We start from the raw sequence: 17,451 nt of genomic DNA on the forward strand, positions 1-17,451 counted from the left end.
AAAACCGATTTTTCTATTGCAGATGCTCCCGTCACTGCATGGTCTTACCTCAAGGCCGTCTCACACAGCCGCTACGTACTCATCATCATCCCCCAGCTTCCCCAGCACACCCTCAACTCCCTGTTCATGGATGATAACGCTCCACCGCATGGTGCCAGGACTGTCACAGCAGGACTTTAGGAAGGGTGAGTGCCTCATATGGAATGGCCAGCAATGACCTCTGACCTGAATGCCACAGAGAAGACTGGATAATCGGACCCCGCCCCCAAGTGACTTGGCAGAATGTAGGAAAAAGGAAAAGTACTGATGTAAATAACACCACCATACGGCTAACCTGTTGTGAGTAATGCATTTGTTCCTCGAACAGGAACTGATGAACAAACTTATCAATGCTGTTATTGACATTATTTGAAGTCTATGGCAGCTACAATGCCAAAGGAAGTTCCATCTGATCTATGTTATACTGCCTAAAAACATACTTTTTAGGCAGTTTTACACTGTTTAGCTTGATAGAAATTGTGCAACTGTGACTTTACAGAAATGACTAGGATGCCTGATGATAAATGTTCACATCGATCTTTAACTCAGCTAAATAAGCAAACAGATTTCATGACAAGTATTCATGTTTTTTATTCAATAAAACAGAGGTTTAATATAAACATACTGGCCATCAGAGGGTTAAGAATCTTACTTTGTTTTTCCATATTAGATGACTACATTTCAAGCAGGATCAGTTTCCACATTATCCTGCACTTTTGGGCGTGTTCAGGTTCCACAAAAGGGGTGGGGCTTCAAAGATTTGAAGAAGATCAAACATCTGCCGTTTTGCTCATGGCTGCAGCAGAACTCTAAGCATCCAGGCTGGAAACATTAAAAAGAACCATGGGGGGGGGGGGTTGTTGTTGATGTTGACAGAACTGGATTGTGACACAGAGAGGACAACGTTTTCGGGATTATTGACTCAGCTGTGAAGCTGCTGCAGGTTTTCGGCAGCTGCTCCAGACTCAGCCAGGGATGGAAGATTCTGTTCCAACTGAACCAGACCTGATCTTCAAGGAGGACAGACTCCCAACAGGAAGCTCAGACCACATAGCTGCTCGCGTTCGGCGCGCTTGAGGGAAGGACAGGAGCAGGATTCTACAGACTACCAACAAGGGGTTCTAGCCGGCCTGGAGCGGGTCGGTTCTCGCTGCTGCAGACGGCAGCTGGGCCGTCATAAAGCGTCATAGTCGTCGTCATCCTCGTGCTTTCTCTTCAGAGAGTCTGCGGCGGCGCTCTGCGACACCATATTGGTTGTGATGAGGATGTTCTTGGAGCCAATCAGAGACGGGTTGATGAGCACGTTGGAGACGGTGGGCGTGAACGGCGTCGCTGCAAAACAAACATCCGAGTTCAAACCACAGACGAAACACGATTGATGTTTTTTTTGCTAAAACTTCCGTTTTGCCACAGCAAATGTTTCTGTAAATAAAGAGTGTGTGCATCTTTACACGTGTGTGCATCTTTACACGTATGTGCGTCTTTACACGTATGTGCATGTGAGTGCTTCAGACAGAAATATTACACGCGTACACAGCAGGTCTATAGTGCAAGAGCGCCTCCTTCAGTCTGACGGGAGACCAGCTTCGAGTTGTGGAGGAATGATCAGAAAGAGCAGCTTCTTACTGGTTTTGCTGACGTTGGTCTGGGAGGAGGGGGGGATCTGAACGGTGAACCTCTGACCCGTTAGAGAAACTGGAGTTCCAGCTTTGGCGGCAGATGGCGTTCCTGTGGCAGAAATGACGGTCAGCACAAACGGACGAGGCCGGTTCCATCTGACCCCCTGCAAGTCGACGGCTGTGCCAGAACTCACCGATGGTGGGGGTGGAGGGCCTGCTGGAGACGGCGCCGACGCTGAGGCGAGGCACGGATATCCTGCCAGCTGACGATACCTGGAGGGAAGGAAGGGGTCAGAGGAGTCGGTCTGACCTCGGTGTCCGCTGGGTTTGTCTGCTGCGATCGTGTCATGACATGAACCGTAGCGCGGCGTGCTCACAGAAGAGGTGTGGATCACGGTTCAGATGAGACCGATGTCGTGCTGTGATCACTAAACATACGATTCCCCAAGGCAATGATATCGGTTCTTAAAACAGGAACGGTTTCTTCCGTTCTGTGGAACTGGTTCGGTTTTGTGACTTCAAACGTTTGAGCAACAAACCACACGCTGCAAAATGTGTTTATAGGCTGCTGCTACTAAAACAGATTTGATTTTCTCTCTTCGAGATGGTCAAGCTGGCAGCACCTCACGAAACATCTGTCATATTGTTTTACAAACTCTTTACAGCTTTATTTAGTGGCACTTTGTGTTCAGGCCAACTCCCAAAAGAAAAAATAAAATCCGTTTTGTTAAATATTTGTAATTTAATTTGTATTTTTTGTTTGAGAAGGTAAAAGGAAAGGAGAAAAAAATAGTTTAAAAGGTTCAATCTAATGTTTTGGGCGTGTCGTCCAGCCACTGTGGCCTAGTAAAGACCGCATAAGCCACATTCACCTGTTGAAGTTTTCTAAACACGCTCTTTTGTGGTTCTTTTCTAAGAGAAGTCGGTCAGGGAGAATGCTGGCTCTCAATGAAGCGTCAGACAGATGGGGTGAAGGACACCCACCTTCTTCTGGATGGACTTCAGCCTGTAGTTGGGCGCCGTGAGACAGTAACGGTCGGGGGGGAGCCGCGGGCCGCAGTACGGTTTGATGAGAGGGAGGGGGGTCTGGTTCTTCTGCCGAGCGACCTCCAGGAGGAACTGTAAGAACACAGAGAGCGTGAGACGTGCGGAAGAACTTTTGTTCTGGTCTCAGCTTGTCAGAGCCTGGGAGCACACTGACGTCTCGCGGCGGAGGCGAGGTGAACGACTGGTCCATTCTGCACTGGATGGCCAATTTGATGTCATCGGCGTCCACCGTGGACTTCTTGGCGTGAGTGGCATAGATCTTAGCGTCTTCTATGATGGTCGTCACATATCCTGAAGAGAAAAACTAAATAACTGAAAAAAATCAAATGATTTCTGCAGGATCTTCTGGACGATGTAGAAAACCAAACGTGTAGAAATATAATCGTAGTAAAGAACTTTAACACTAAAAAAGGAAGAACTGACAGAAAAATCTGATAGTCTTCTTAAATAAGGAGCGGCTGTGAGGAGGATGAGCATTCAGCTCATCAGCTCACTGCCAGAAACGCTCAGAACCAGAACAGTTCTGCTCAGGTCCAACTCACTGTAGGTGAACTCCAGCATCTGGTTGATGACCCGTGGCTCATACTCCGTGATCCCCATGTCCTTCAGGATCTGGATCATCACCTGAAACACAGAACAGGCCAGTCAGATCAAACATGCTGGTTCTGCTGGGGCTGAACTGCAGTGAAGTTCATGCGTTCCCTCACTGACAAACGTCTCCTAATGCTGCAGCACGTCTGCTTCAATGTCGCTGCAGAAAGTAAAAAAAAGCCACGACTGACATTTCTTCCCTTTAATTTCTAATTTGATTGTGAAGGAAATTTTACTGCTGGATTCTCTCCACACCCCACTCATTGCTGACGCATGTCAGGTCACTCGCTCACGTGTAGAAAATCCATCCTCTGCTTCTAAAAGCAACTGCACCAACTGCTAAGTTAAAACCTCCAAGCCAGCAAAGTTAACAAAAAAACAGCGAGGAAACAGAAGAGCCTTCAAGAACAAAAAACCAGGAGTCTATAGCTGTCCAATGTTGCAACGACGCCGCTTCCTTTTCACAAATAAAGTTATGAAAGACCCACTCCAATGAAAATGGTGGTTTACAATTTTTTAAAGCCTTTTTTTAAAACATAAAAAACTTTAGGAATCAAATTGCAGTTCTGAGTAATTCTTTATTCAAATTATGGTGAAACAGGAGCAGATAAAATAATGCTGTTTGAAAAAAAATCATATTTGTTCCTTGTTCCGCTCCAGTCTGAATCATGCTTGCTAACATTATTGGTGAAAAAAAAAATAGTGAGCAATCATAAGTACAGATTAAATCCAGATTCCAGCACAGACGAGCAAAACAAAGACTTACACAGATCTATTTCAGTCAGACAACTCATGCAGTAAAATATGTATTTTCACATCTTTTTTTGGCATTCCACATTCTTCTAGTTTGGCATAAGACTCCATGCAATTTCATGGGACAAATTTCCATTAACTTTAGGGTAATAACTACCCCTAACGGAGCTCACGGGTGGAAACCGGGGAGGAGGGTGGGGCAACAAACGCGCTGCAGTAAAGGAGGATGAACAACTCACACACCTGGACTTAAATAGGACGCTGAACAGGTGAGTTGATTAACTGAACCGAGCTAGGGGAGTAACCAAGTAAACGCACTGCCCGAGTTATCTGCCCGAAATGCTCCTCACTTGTCAGCAAGTGGATGCATCGGAATGTCCCGCCCCCTGTGTCCTCTACATCACAAATGCACTGTTTTTCAAGCAGCTTTTTTTAATATGAAGAAATGCTCAGAAATGTAACTTTTAACTAACTTTTCTTTATACGTGTCTGCAATCATCAGAATAAGACATGCTAAAAAAAAACACCATTTGAATTGGAGTGGGTCTTGAAACTCTGTAAAAACATCTACTTTACAGGTCTTCTCAGTTTAAAACCTGACCAGGAAATCCTGCGGCTCATGATCAGGAGCTGAGATTTGACACTTTACTGTGTGATGATGACACATGTTCCACGGATCATTATTTATGAGCATAAAGCTCTGGCCCACTCTGCTGCAGCCCACTGCCAAAGGAAACACAGCATGACACAACATTTGATTTGACAATAACATTTCAACACTGCTAAACATTTCACAACTAAATAAGGAAACCGAACAAGTGCCTGCGAACAAAAATCGACTGAAACCTTCGTATTTTTTAGCTGGATCTGTCGTTTCGTGCAAAAAGCGGAGACTTGTTTTGCTGCAGGAAAACTTCCGTCTGAACAAGTAGAGAACAGATTGGATGCATTAGCAGCACAAAGCACAGAAACCGGATTCCCAGTTCAGCGCAGGAAGTCCTGAAACCAGGTCGGAGTCGAGGTTCCGATGAGTTTGGAAAGAGGGCGGGGAAAAAATTACAATAACTCACAAGTATCAGAACTCAAAGTCAGTTGGTTCCGATCCAATACCCAACAGATCCGTTCATGTTTGCTGACGAAATGCGGGCTAAACACACGAAGGCTAATGCGTTAGCATGAGAGGCTACGTTAACTCTGCCTGCAGCATCATGCTAACATGTCAGCGCTGCAGACTAAAAAACAAAAGTCAGGGTTTCCGGGCAGCATGGGGGTGAAGTTACCTTAACCTGCAGCTTCTAAGAAAGCTAAGAAAAGCCACCGAATAACGATTACCTGGGCGTCTTTAGGGAGAGTTTTCGGAGATGACATTTTAATGTGCACCGAAGCGCCTTTCTTCTTCTACGTTTATTTTACCCTACGTAAGAAGCTCCGCTGCGCCCACCGACTGAATGCTGCCCCCACAGGTGACACGCTTAACTGCAATAACTCCTCACCTCTCCTTTGAGAAACAAACAGTCCAAAAATTATTTTCTGGAAGCATTTGTGTTGCATAATTAAAAATAAAACTCAATACCAGAAATGCTTTTTAACTTTCAAAATTAAGCTGCATTTTTTTACTCAAAATTAAAATGAAAAAGCAATTCGCCAAAATGCTTTTTTCATTGTCTTCTTCAACGCTGCTTATTCTGTCACTTAATTCAAATGATAATGAAAATAGTATTAGACATTTCATTTTCAAAAAGTTCTCTGATAAATGTGTAGCAAACTTCAGTTAGAAATGTCTAATTTAACAATTAAAATGGATTAAGAGAAATACTTTTTCATTTTCAAAATCAATCTGCATCAAATAACTCAAAATAAAAATGAAAAATCAATACTTCAAAATGCTTTTTCATTTTCTACTTAAAAACCGCTTATTCTGTGTCATAAGCACAGTCAAAAACACTCACCGCACTGGTTTAAAAGACATATGAGCGAGCAGCCCCGTAATCATAATCATAACAGTAATAAAGCATACTTAGAACATAGTCTCCTGCAGTTCCTGCAGTGGTTACGGTCACCTGTGTGATGGGGCCCAGTTTTAAGAATAAGGGATATGTACAGAGTTGCGGTAAATATAGAGGAATAAAGCTGTTGAGTCATACAATGAAGTTATGGGAAAGCGTAGTTGAAGCTAGACTAAGAGCAGAAGTGAACATTTGTGAGCAGCAGTATGGTTTTACTGCCAAGAAAGAGCACTACAGATGCAGTTTTTTGCTTTCTGGATGTTGATAGAGAAGTACCGAGAAGGTCAGAGAAAGCTACACTGTCTTTGTAGATCTGGAGAAGCCTAAGGACAGGGTGCCCAAAGAGGAACTGTGGTATTGTATGAGGAAGTCTGGAGTGACAGAGAAGTATGTTAGAGCAGTGCTGGACATGTATGAGGACTGTAAGACAGTGGTGAGGGTGTGCTGTAGGGGTGACAAATTTTCTTTATTTTCAAACACAAATGAAAGCAAACACAAGAGTTTAAAATAGACAGATACAACAAAACAGTGTTCTTGTAAAGGGGTGGGTTGAAGAGAACTCTTGTATGATCCCACCCCTTTTTCCGTCACCCGATGATGTGTGTATTTCTATTTATAGTTTTGTTCAAAACATTCACATTGCATTCTGCATAGCATCCTGGCTCCTCAATATGTTCCTCACTTTGAAACCATCTTTCAAGACAGATTCCTCCATGGCCAATCTGATCCAGGTTTAGTTCTGCTCTTGGCTTCCTTGGTTTGGAAAGTGTAAAGCTCACATGAACTCCGGTTTGGACCGAACACAGAACTGGCTCTCGTAAGAATGAGGGTCTCTGTTCTCTTGCAGATAACCTCTGGTCACTTCAGTTTGGATGCAGAGGAACCACAGAAATGGATTGAACCAAGGTTCCTGCTTTGTTCAGTCTTACGACCATCCTCCAATTGAGTAGCTGTTAAAACTGCATGGTTTTTCCTCCACTTCAGTCCACTTCCATCTTTGGTTCTCTTCTGAGAGCTGTGGGTGAAAGTAAACCAAACAACATGATGAGGTAGCATTTATCAGCATTCACACGCATTCCAGAGAGAGGGGCCGACAACGTCGGTCTTCAGACTGATGTTCTGCGGGGATGAAGAGTTCACGGAAGACATTCTGTTGGTACATGTCAGGAAAAGGGCCTTTAAAAAGGTTTCTCCTCTGAAAATTTTGTTACATGTTGTTTTATGAACATCTTCCAAAGTGAAGTGTGTCTTTTGTTGAACAGATTTTAGAGTCCAGCAGGGGGCGCAGTCGCTCCGTGCCTGGAAAATGGTTCCGGTTTAAGTCTGGAGCCTCTGTGACTGAGACATTGGGGAGTGGTTGAGCGTGCGCGTGTCTTGGTGAACTTCAGTCTGACATGTTGACAGCTCTTGTTTATGGTTTACCAGCAATGATGACCTGTAGCAGGGTGTGTCCCGCTCTGGAATTTTTAGGGCCTTCTAATGCCAGCCCCTCACCCTAACTCCACCCCAAATAGTCTTTCATCACCAGTGGTTATGGGAATAGAATCAAATCGAGTTTTTGTCTCTGGGTGAAACAACACAAAGAGTAAAGATCTGTTCATCTAAGTGACAGTGTTCCAACTGCACACAAAGCACACTGAGTCTGAAAAGGTCCAATTTCTGGTGACATGGAGATGAAACTGGACTCTGAGGTCAAACTCTCGGAACAAAGTGCTTTTCTCGTCAGGTGTAATTGTCTGCCCTGAGTTTGTCCCTGTGTTTGAGAACCGATGGATTTTGAGCATGGTTTCAGGTTCTGCTGTAATCTGACAAAACGACAAAACGTGCAGCATCAGGACCAGAAGGCAGGCATTACAGTTCACACTCAACAGTTTCCTCTCAGAGCAGAAGAGAGAAGCTGTTTCTGTCACTCATTTACAAACACGCTTTATGGATTTAAAGATGGGCCCCATCTGATCCACCCCCCCACAACACTATCTTCCCTTTTTCGACACAGAGCTGGCAGTCAGGAAAGAAGAACTGCGTGGAGAAGTTCTCTTCAGCTCTCAGAGATAAATCACACAAGTGATGAAGAACAGATGGCTCGAATGAGGAGTTCAGGTCCAACGTGGAAAACCCAGCTTTGTTTCAAAAATCTTCTGCTTCATGAGGAACTTCCTCTTGGCGAGGATGGGAACAAAACAAAAAGAGACACGAAAACACAAATTCTTACACACAACAGAACAACACAGAATCAAAAAGACATGCAAAAATACACGACAACAATAAACACAACAATTTAAAAAATCAATTTGTTTAAAAGAATTACAATGAAACTTGTTTTCATGCTAAAACGGTTAAATTTCTGTGTAAAAACTCTCAACACAAAAAAGATCCGATGGTATGAGAGTAGTTCAGACTGCTAGTCCGACTGTGTGTTTGTGTGTGTTGCATGCTTTCTGTTCCTTTATACGGTTGTTGTGTGTGTTTGTGTGTCTGTAAATGTGGATGTTTACGTGCACATTACTTCGTGTTAAGGTTAGTGTGTTTGTGTGCTAGCTTAGATGTATGGCTGTGTCTGTTTGGGTGTAATAATGTGTGTGTGTGTGTGCCTCAAAGCGTGTGTTAATTTGAATGTGTGTGAGTTTGTGTAAATGTGTATGTTGATTTTTAATGTGGTAATCTGAACAAGCGTCCCAATGTGGGTTATTTTGAGTGTGTTATTGTCCGTGAATGTGTTATTTTGAGTTTGTTGGTAATAAGTGTGTGCTAATGTGAATTTGTGTTAGTGAGTGTTTCTGTGTAAAGATGTATTTTTTTACTTTGACTATGTCTTAATGTGTGTGTGTTCATTTGGGTGTGTCTTAATGTGTGTGTGTTAATTTGCGTTTGTGTTGATGTGTGTGTGTTAAATTATGAATAGATGTGTATGTATATGTGCATTTGATTGTGAATGTGTGTGTGTTAAAGTTTGTGTGGAGGTGTGTGTGTTAAATTGTGAATGTCTGTGTGTGTTAAAGTGTGTGTGTGTGGATGTGTGTTAATGTGAGAATGTGTGTTAAAGTGTGTGTGGATGCGTTAAAGTCTGTGTGGATGTGTGTGTAGGTGTGTGTGTGTGTTAAAGTGTGGATGTGTGTGTTAATGTGAGAGTGTGTGTAGATGTGTGTGTTAATGTGTGTGTGCGTTAAAGTGTGGATGTGTGCGTTAATGTGTGTGTGTGTGTTAAAGTGTGTGTGGATGCGTGTGCGTTAAAGTGTGTGTTAAAGTGTGTGTGGGGATGCGTGTGCGTTAAAGTGTGTGTGGATGCGTGTGCGTTAAAGTGTGTGTGGATGTGTGTGTGTTAAAGTGTGTGGGGATGCGTGTGCGTTAAAGTGTGTGGGGATGCGTGTGTGTTAAAGTGTGTGTGGAAGCGTGTGCATGAAAGTGTGTGGGGATTCGTGTGTGTTAAAGTGTGTGTGGATGCGTGTGCGTTAAAGTGTGTTTGGATGCATGTGTGTTAAAGTGTGTGTGGATGCGTGTGCGTTAAAGTGTGTGGGGATGCATGTGCGTTAAAGTGTGTGTGGATGCGTGTGTGTTAAAGTGTGTGCGCATGCCTGTGCGTTAAAGTGTGTGTGGATGCGTGTGCGTTAAAGTGTGTGTGGATGCGTGTGTGTTAAAGTGTGTGGGGATGCGTGTGTGTTAAAGTGTGTGGGGATGCGTGTGCGTTAAAGTGTGTGTGGAAGCGTGTGCATGAAAGTGTGTGGGGATTCGTGTGTGTTAAAGTGTGTGGGGATGCATGTGCGTTAAAGTGTGTGTGGATGCGTGTGCGTTAAAGTGTGTTTGGATGCATGTGTGTTAAAGTGTGTGTGGATGCGTGTGCGTTAAAGTGTGTGGGGATGCATGTGCGTTAAAGTGTGTGTGGATGCGTGTGTGTTAAAGTGTGTGCGCATGCGTGTGCGTTAAAGTGTGTGTGGATGCGTGTGCGTTAAAGTGTGTGTGGATGCGTGTGTGTTAAAGTGTGTGGGGATGCGTGTGTGTTAAAGTGTGTGGGGATGCGTGTGCGTTAAAGTGTGTGTGGATGCGTGTGTGTTAAAGTGTGTGTGGATGTGTGTGTGTTAAAGTGTGTGGGGATGCGTGTGCGTTAAAGTGTGTGTGGATGTGTGTGTATTAAAGTGTGTGTGGATGTGTGTGTATTAAAGTGTGTGTGGAAGCGTGTGCATTAAAGTGTGTGTGGATGCGTGTGCGTTAAAGTGTGTGTGGATGCGTGTGCGTTAAAGTGTGTGTGGATGTGTGTGTATTAAAGTGTGTGTGGATGTGTGTGTATTAAAGTGTGTGTGGATGTGTGTGTATTAAAGTGTGTGTGGAAGCGTGTGCATGAAAGTGTGTGTGGATGCGTGTGCGTTAAAGTGTGGATGTATGGGTGTTAAAGTGTGGATGTTTGTGTTAATGTGAGAGTGTGTGTGGATGTGTGTGGAGATGTGTGTGCTTTATAGTGTGTGGTGATGTGTGTGCATTAAAGTGTGTGTGGAAGCGTCTGCGTTCAAGTGTGGATGTGTGTTTTAAGGTGTGTGTGTGTTAAAGTGTGAATGTGTGTGTTAAGGTGTGTGTGTGTTAAAGCGTGGATGTGTGTGTTAATGTGAGAGTGTGTGTGGATGTGTGTGGAGATGTGTGTGCTTTATAGTGTGTGGTGATGTGTGTGCATTAGAGTGTGTGTGGATGCGTCTGCGTTCAAGTGTGGATGTGTGTGTTAAGGTGTGTGTGTGTTAAAGTGTGGATGTGTGTGTTAAGGTGTGTGTGTGTTAAAGTGTGAATGTGTGTGTTAAGGTGTGTGTGTGTTAAAGTGTGGATGTGTGTGTTAAGGTGTGTGTGTGTTAAAGTGTGGATGTGTGTGTTAAGGTGTGTGTGTGTTAAAGTGTGGATGTGTGTGTTAAGGTGTGTGTGTGTTAAAGTGTGGATGTGTGTGTTAAGGTGTGTGTGTGTTAAAGTGTGAATGTGTGTGTTAAGGTGTGTGTGTGTTAAAGCGTGGATGTGTGTGTTAATGTGAGAGTGTGTGTGGATGTGTGTGGAGATGTGTGTGCTTTATAGTGTGTGGTGATGTGTGTGCATTAGAGTGTGTGTGGATGCGTCTGCGTTCAAGTGTGGATGTGTGTGTTAAGGTGTGTGTGTGTTAAAGTGTGGATGTGTGTGTTAAGGTGTGTGTGTGTTAAAGTGTGGATGTGTGTGTTAAGGTGTGTGTGTGTTAAAGTGTGGATGTGTGTGTTAATGTGAGAGTGTGTTAAAGTGTGGATGTGTGTGTTAAGGTGTGTGTGTGTTAAAGCGTGAATGTGTGTGTTAAGGTGTGTGTGTGTTAAAGTGTGGATGTGTGTGTTAAGGTGTGTGTGTGTTAAAGTGTGGATGTGTGTGTTAATGTGAGAGTGTGTTAAAGTGTGGATGTGTGTGTTAATGTGAGAGTGTGTGTACACAGAGTTGTAGGTTAATGAGGCTGCAGAGCTGCATTGTGATGATCTGTTTGGAGACAAAAATGTTAAATGAGGTCTATAAAGCTAACGTTTGCCCTGAACTCAGCCTGCTCTGTGGGGGTGCTGGTGTTACCCTGCGCCTGTAGTAGGGTGGTGGTGGTGCCGGTGGGGGCGATAGTGGTGGCGATAGTGGTGGCGGTGGCGCCCTCGGCGTGTTCAGTCCTTTGGGGAGCTGTGGCTAAATACCAGTAGTCCCGCGTGTCTTCAGTATTATCTGGTTTACAGCGCACTACCGTTCTTTACAGCTTCTCTGTTTATCCACAATCAATGTGGCCAATAAGTGGCGTATTAGGGGCAGTAAGTATATTGTAAATGAAAGTTTATGGTAAAATGGCCCATAAAGATGCGGCTATATAAGTCTGGATGAGAGGTGAAGTTGCAGGAGTTTATGGACGCCGGCGAGAGGCTGCATGTATTTACTCAGTTTGAGTCTGCCGTCTTATTTGCTCTAATTATTGACGTGTTGATGAAGAAGAGGCCGTAAACATGCGGGTCGGACCGCAGCCGAAACATTCGCCAACAAATCAGACCAAGGCCTGCAGGACCTAAGGTCAGCTTAGTCTGTTTGCTTAGCAGCCATTTTGTTTGAACCAGGTGATGCGTGTCCTGAAATGGCTGCCAGATGAGTGCATAAACGGGGTGGGGGGGAGGATTCCTCAGACAGTTTCGAGGGAGGGTGGACCGCCACGGTAACGGCGTTCTCCACCATGCTTGTACCGGCTTACAGGTAAACCCGAAGAGTCGTCTCACAGGAGTTAAAGTCTCCCGTGGAGCCGCACCGAGCGGCGAGCTGTCCTCGCATGTGGCTGCTGCTGCGCATCCCTCCCCACCCCCGCCCCCGCGAACGTTTGACCTGCTGATAACGCAGCAGGATGTTGTTCCTCATTAACATGGCTCATAAATGCAGAACAATGTCTGTGTTACCTTCAAGGGGGACCCGGCGCTCCACAGCAGATAAAGACGAGTTTCAGGTTCAGGCTCTCAGCAGCCCGTCAGAGTCTATTCTGCCATGTCGGCGTCCCCCCCAACCATTCTGCTGTTCATCCCACACAGGAAATCTTTACAATCCAATCAACTATCAATCAGGAAAAAACTCCAAATTATGACAGATAACAGCAGTGAACCAGATGAAGCAGTGAACCAGACGAAGCAGTGAACCAGATGAAGCAGTGAACCAGATGTGACAGGCGAGGTTCAGACAAGGAAGAAACAGAGAGTCGAACACTGGAACATCTGTCATTGAGACAAAGGGGAAATAAAGCAGACAAGTTTACAAACCTTTATCTTCCTATTCTGTGCCTCCTGCAAACAACTTAAATGAGAGTCGCATTTTAAAACCACTCCAGCTGGAGCCAGGTCAGTTCTCCAGGTAACCACCAGGGGCTGCAATCCACACTGGAGCCAGAATCCAAATTCCAACTCAAACCTTGACGGAAGGACAACAACGACCGAGGCTTTATTTTAAAATAGATGAAGAATTAGATCATCAGGTCAGATGAAAGGCTGTTCCGTCTGCTTGGACCACTTCTGGGGCAGATTGTTCTAGAAGGAGGTGATGTTGAAGACGCTTTTGCTGCTCAGATGCCCCAGACCAAACTTTGTTCATACATGTGAGACTTTTATGTGTCGGTACCACACTGGGAAGAAACCTTTCATCAGTTTTCCTACAGATCGGATTGAAATTTGGGTCCAGCATCCGGTTTGAAAGACCTAAACACAAACATTCAACTTTGAATATGTAAGTAACTTGGAGGTTTGGATTCTTCAGGCTATTTTACTTTTGGAAACCCGGGGATGTCCCTGTTGTGATCTAGAGCACCATGAAGCCAGCAGGGGGGTTGGATTTGAGGAAAGATGTGTTTTAATCTTGCTGAGAGCAGAGTCTTGTTGATCCCGATCTTCTTATGGTTCAAGGAATTATTTGTGTGATTTCCTTCGGTTTATACAGCTATACAGCTGAAAATCTTTGATTGAGTCTCCCTCTGCGTTTTAGGTCTGCATGTACCCGTCCAAACCCCCCCCCCCCCCCCTCCACAAACATGACTGTGTCTCTGCGGTGAAAGCGTTTTACTACACCCCCCTAATAAAGTTTATGGTGGTGAAGAGGCAGAGAACAGCTCGGTGCTCATTACCTTTGTTGACATAAAAATGAGAGGCAGGTGCAGCTGTTGCTGCACGGAGAGCACAAGCTCAGAGTCCACATCGTGCATGTGATCGCAAACTCACAGGGATGCTCAGTTCCAGCAGCCACAATCCAGTGGCTGCTTTTTATCTGACCAGATTGATCATATTCAGACAAAAAAACACTGCAGCGGTGCAGGGTGGATCCCTCAGACAGTCTGCTGATGTTTATGAAAGGTGCGGGAGTGTGAAAAACCATAATCAGTCACATGACACCACAACACAAAAAAGGAGGTTTTTGGTCCACAGCTGCAGTTACAGTGAAGTGAATAAGTATTTGATCACCCAGTGATTTAGCAAGGTCTCCCACTTAGAAAACATGGAGGGGTCTAAAACTTTCATCATAGGTGCATTTCCACATTGACAGAATCTGAAGAAACATTCAGAAATCACGTTGTGCGATTTTTTAAAAACAATTTATTTGTATATTACTGTGACAAATAAGTATTTGATCACTTGAGTTAAACAACTTTAATATTTGGTACAGAAGCCTTTGTTAACAATTACAGAGGTCAAATGGTTCCTTGCTTCTTATGGAGCCACTCCTTGGTTTTCTTGGCTGTGTGCTTCGGGTCATTGTCCTGCTGAAAGACCCAGCCAACGCTCTGACAGAGGTAAGGAGATTTTGGCCCAATATCTCACAATACAGAGCCCCGTTCATCCTCTCCTTAATAAAGTGCAGTCGTCCTGTCCCCTGTGCAGAGAAACACCCCCAGAGCATGATGCTTCCACCCCCGTGCTTTACTGTAGGTATGGTGTTCTTGGGATGATGTTCCTCCTTCTTCCTCCTCCAAACACGCCGTATGGAGTTAAGACCAAAAAGTTCTATTTTGGTCTCATGTGACCACAACACTTTCTCCCATGACTCCTCTGGATCATCAAGATGGTCATTGGCAAACTTCAGACGGGCCTTGACATGGGCTGACTTCAGCAGCGGAACCTTCCGCATGATTTTAAACCATGACATTTTAATTACTTATAGTAGCCTTGGAAACGGTGGTCCCAGCTCTCTTAAGGTCATTGACCAGCTCCTCCCGTGCAGTCCTGGGCTGATTCTTCACCTTCCTTAGCATCATCGATACCCCATGAGGTGAGATCTTGCGAGGGGCCCCAGTCCGAGGGACATTGACAATCATTAGCCTCTTCTATTTTCTGACAATTGCTCCAATAGTTGTTCTTTTCTCCCTAAGCTGCTTGGCAATTGCCCCGTAGCCACTTCCAGCTTTGTGAAGGTCTTTTGACACCTCTTTGTTTTTGCCCATGTTGGTAGTTAGACTTCTGACTGATAGTGGGCTGCACAGGTGCCTTTATGCAAGCTAAGTGGAATGGAGTGGAGTTAGACTATTTAAAAGCAAAACAGCAGGTCTTTGCTGGGCAGAAATCTGATAATCTGTCATGACGTCGTAGACGTGGCAGACCCAATTGTTGAAACCCAGAAGTGAACCCGCAACAAGGATTAGTTTGAAAGTGATTTTATTTTTCCAGGGATTGAACAGAGGCTCTTGGAGAGCGTGAGTAGAATAATCTTCAGGTGAAGATCTGACGTCCCAGCAGCTGAGAGCGGTGAGGACGTGTGAAGACAAAGTCATGTGCAGACACAGTCGTGCACAGATACAGTCGTGCACAGATACAGTCGTGCGCAGACATAGTCGAGTGAAGACACAGACGTGTGAAGACAAAGTCATGTGCAGACACAGTCGTGCACAGATACAGTCGTGCACAGATACAGTCGTGCGCAGACATAGTCGAGTGAAGACACAGTCGTGTGCAGACACAGTAAGTATGCAAAAACAAAAATGTTTCCTGAAACTTCTGGTAATCTGTCTGAACACTCACTGGTAACCGTCAAAAAATTGCTTTTTTTATTTGTCTAAATTTTCTTTGTTTATAAAGCATCAGCTCAAAACCAAGGATGTCAAAAAAGAACAACACAAAAAAAACCAAAAGATCACTGAGCTTTCATAGTCATGATTTTTGTCATCCATTTCAGTCCAGGTAATTCCAATAAGGTCAGATTATTTTAAATGTGCATTAACATCTTATGTCTGTGAATAACAAATTACACCAATGGATTTCCAGCATAAACCTCATAATGAGCAACCAAAATCCTACAGTGGAAAAGAAAAGTCCATCTCAGGGGTGGGGAAAGCCAACGGAACAAGACTCAGAAAGGGAAATGCATCATCTGGGACCAGCTGGAGTCAGAGAGGATGGGAAAGAACCACACATGAAAAAAAAAACACTACAACATCTGTTGTAGGGCAAACAGAGAAGACAATGTCCCCTGATCTTAACCGCATCGGTTATAAATCAAAAATCAAATCAAAATTGGAAAATACAGTTTGGATTGATGTATGGTAGGTTTATGTTATTATAACGTAAAAACAACACACATGTGATGTGAGCAAAAACTAATCAACCATCATTTCAGTCCAATGAGTGGAAACACTTAGATTTAGATTTAGATTTAGATTTAGGGTTAGATTTAGATTTACAAAGTCAAGTGATCATACAGTGTGCTAGAATGTTCTAAGAATGTTCCCTTTGGATTCTTTGGATGTTGTAAAACAACAGTGGACTGAAATTTAAGAAAGTAAAATGTGAATGGATTTGATTTTCATTCTTGTTTACTTGTTTATTTGTACACATATTTAATTTACACTTGATGATCTTGAAGAAATCCAAGGAATTTGGAAAACTTCACTGTTCAGTAGCAGGAATTTCTCTCTGAGTCACACTAGTGGAAGTTTTGGATGAAGGTGTTCTGGGTCCATTTCAGGTCAGAGAATCGGATTGAATCAAATCGTTTAAAAATCAATCAAAGTCAAAAGGAAATCAAATCAACAACCACAAAAATCAAATCAAATCCTTGTTAAATGAATCATTACACCCCTAGAGAGAACAGCAGACAATTGGACAAACACAAAATCTTTCTGAACCTTTGTAATAAGTAAAAAGAAATATTGCAGCAGTGAGGGGAAAGAAAAAGACGAGTCTGAGGTACGGTCCAGGGAAAGTGTAAAAGCATACTGTAGATCCTAAAAGGACCAACAGTCGTAGTCTAAACAGCAAAACTGACATTGTGGCTCATCGTCACGGGGGGAGTGCCCAAAAGCTGAGGAGCAGGGCCCAAGGAGTCCAGGAAGGTGTGTTACTTAACTTCTGCAACCATGGTGCAGAGGGAGACCGACTGACCTCTGATCAAAAGATTGCAGGTTTGGTTCCCGCCCTGTGTCGAAGTGTACTTGGGCAACGCACTGATCCCCACATTGCTTCTGGTGGTTGTAGGTTGGTGCCAGTGTGAATCAGCAGAGCATGTAAATGTGTGTGTGCATGGGTGAATTGGTCTGTGACTGTAAAGTGCTTTGGGCCTTCAAGGAAGGTAGTAAAGCACTATAAAGGTATACACCATTAAAGGATGAATAAAGGAAAAGTCTGATTATTGGCCAAAAACAGTCTCAAGATTTGTTGAAACTGACGTAAGTGGCTAAAAACTACTAAAAACAGGGCAAAGCAGCTTTAACTGACCAAATAAAAGAATAGAATCAGGCTTAAAATCCGGGTTGACGGGTTAAAAACTGTTTCAAAATTATCTGAAAATGGAATAAAATCAGTTTGAAGATGGTCTAAAACTATGTTGGTAAGAGGCTGAAAACTTGAAATGCTCTATAAAAGGCTTTGACGGCTAAAAATGGACTTAAAGTAGAACTGAAATCGTTTTTTCGCTTGTATGTTCAG

General features: G+C 43.8%; 1 protein-coding gene across 2 annotated transcripts; it reads right to left on the reverse strand.

Moving 5' to 3' along the window:
* Window positions 1–605: 605 nt before the first annotated feature.
* Window positions 606–5,499, reverse strand: LOC101159038 (transcription initiation factor TFIID subunit 9). 2 transcript variants are annotated; one of them, XM_011483834.3, is made up of 7 exons: window positions 5,382–5,499; window positions 3,248–3,329; window positions 2,860–2,996; window positions 2,643–2,777; window positions 1,853–1,931; window positions 1,666–1,767; window positions 606–1,371 (listed from the first exon to the last, which is right to left on the reverse strand). In XM_011483834.3, the coding sequence occupies exons 1-7, from the start codon at window positions 5,415–5,417 to the stop codon at window positions 1,214–1,216; spliced, it is 729 nt and encodes a 242-aa protein (XP_011482136.1). In that variant the 5' UTR covers window positions 5,418–5,499; the 3' UTR covers window positions 606–1,213. The 2 variants fall into 2 exon arrangements, with proteins under 2 accessions (XP_011482136.1, XP_011482137.1); XM_011483835.3 differs by lacking the exon at window positions 5,382–5,499 and adding an exon at window positions 5,120–5,333.
* Between the last annotated feature and the right edge of the window lie 11,952 nt (window positions 5,500–17,451).

The sequence above is a fragment of the Oryzias latipes genome, chromosome 14, assembly GCF_002234675.1.
Source record: "Oryzias latipes chromosome 14, ASM223467v1".
In the NCBI taxonomy this organism is placed as follows: Eukaryota; Metazoa; Chordata; class Actinopteri; order Beloniformes; family Adrianichthyidae; genus Oryzias; species Oryzias latipes.

Excerpts from the sequence above, each read along its gene's own strand:
- LOC101159038 (XM_011483834.3), bottom strand. The coding sequence starts at position 5,417 with ATGTCATCTCCGAAAACTCTCCCTAAAGACGCCCAG. Across the intron at positions 3,330-5,381 it reads CTCTCCCTAAAGACGCCCAG|GTGATGATCCAGATCCTGAA; the intron begins GTAATCGTTATT and ends TCTGTGTTTCAG. Across the intron at positions 1,768-1,852 it reads GCCCTCCACCCCCACCATCG|GAACGCCATCTGCCGCCAAA; the intron begins GTGAGTTCTGGC and ends TTTCTGCCACAG.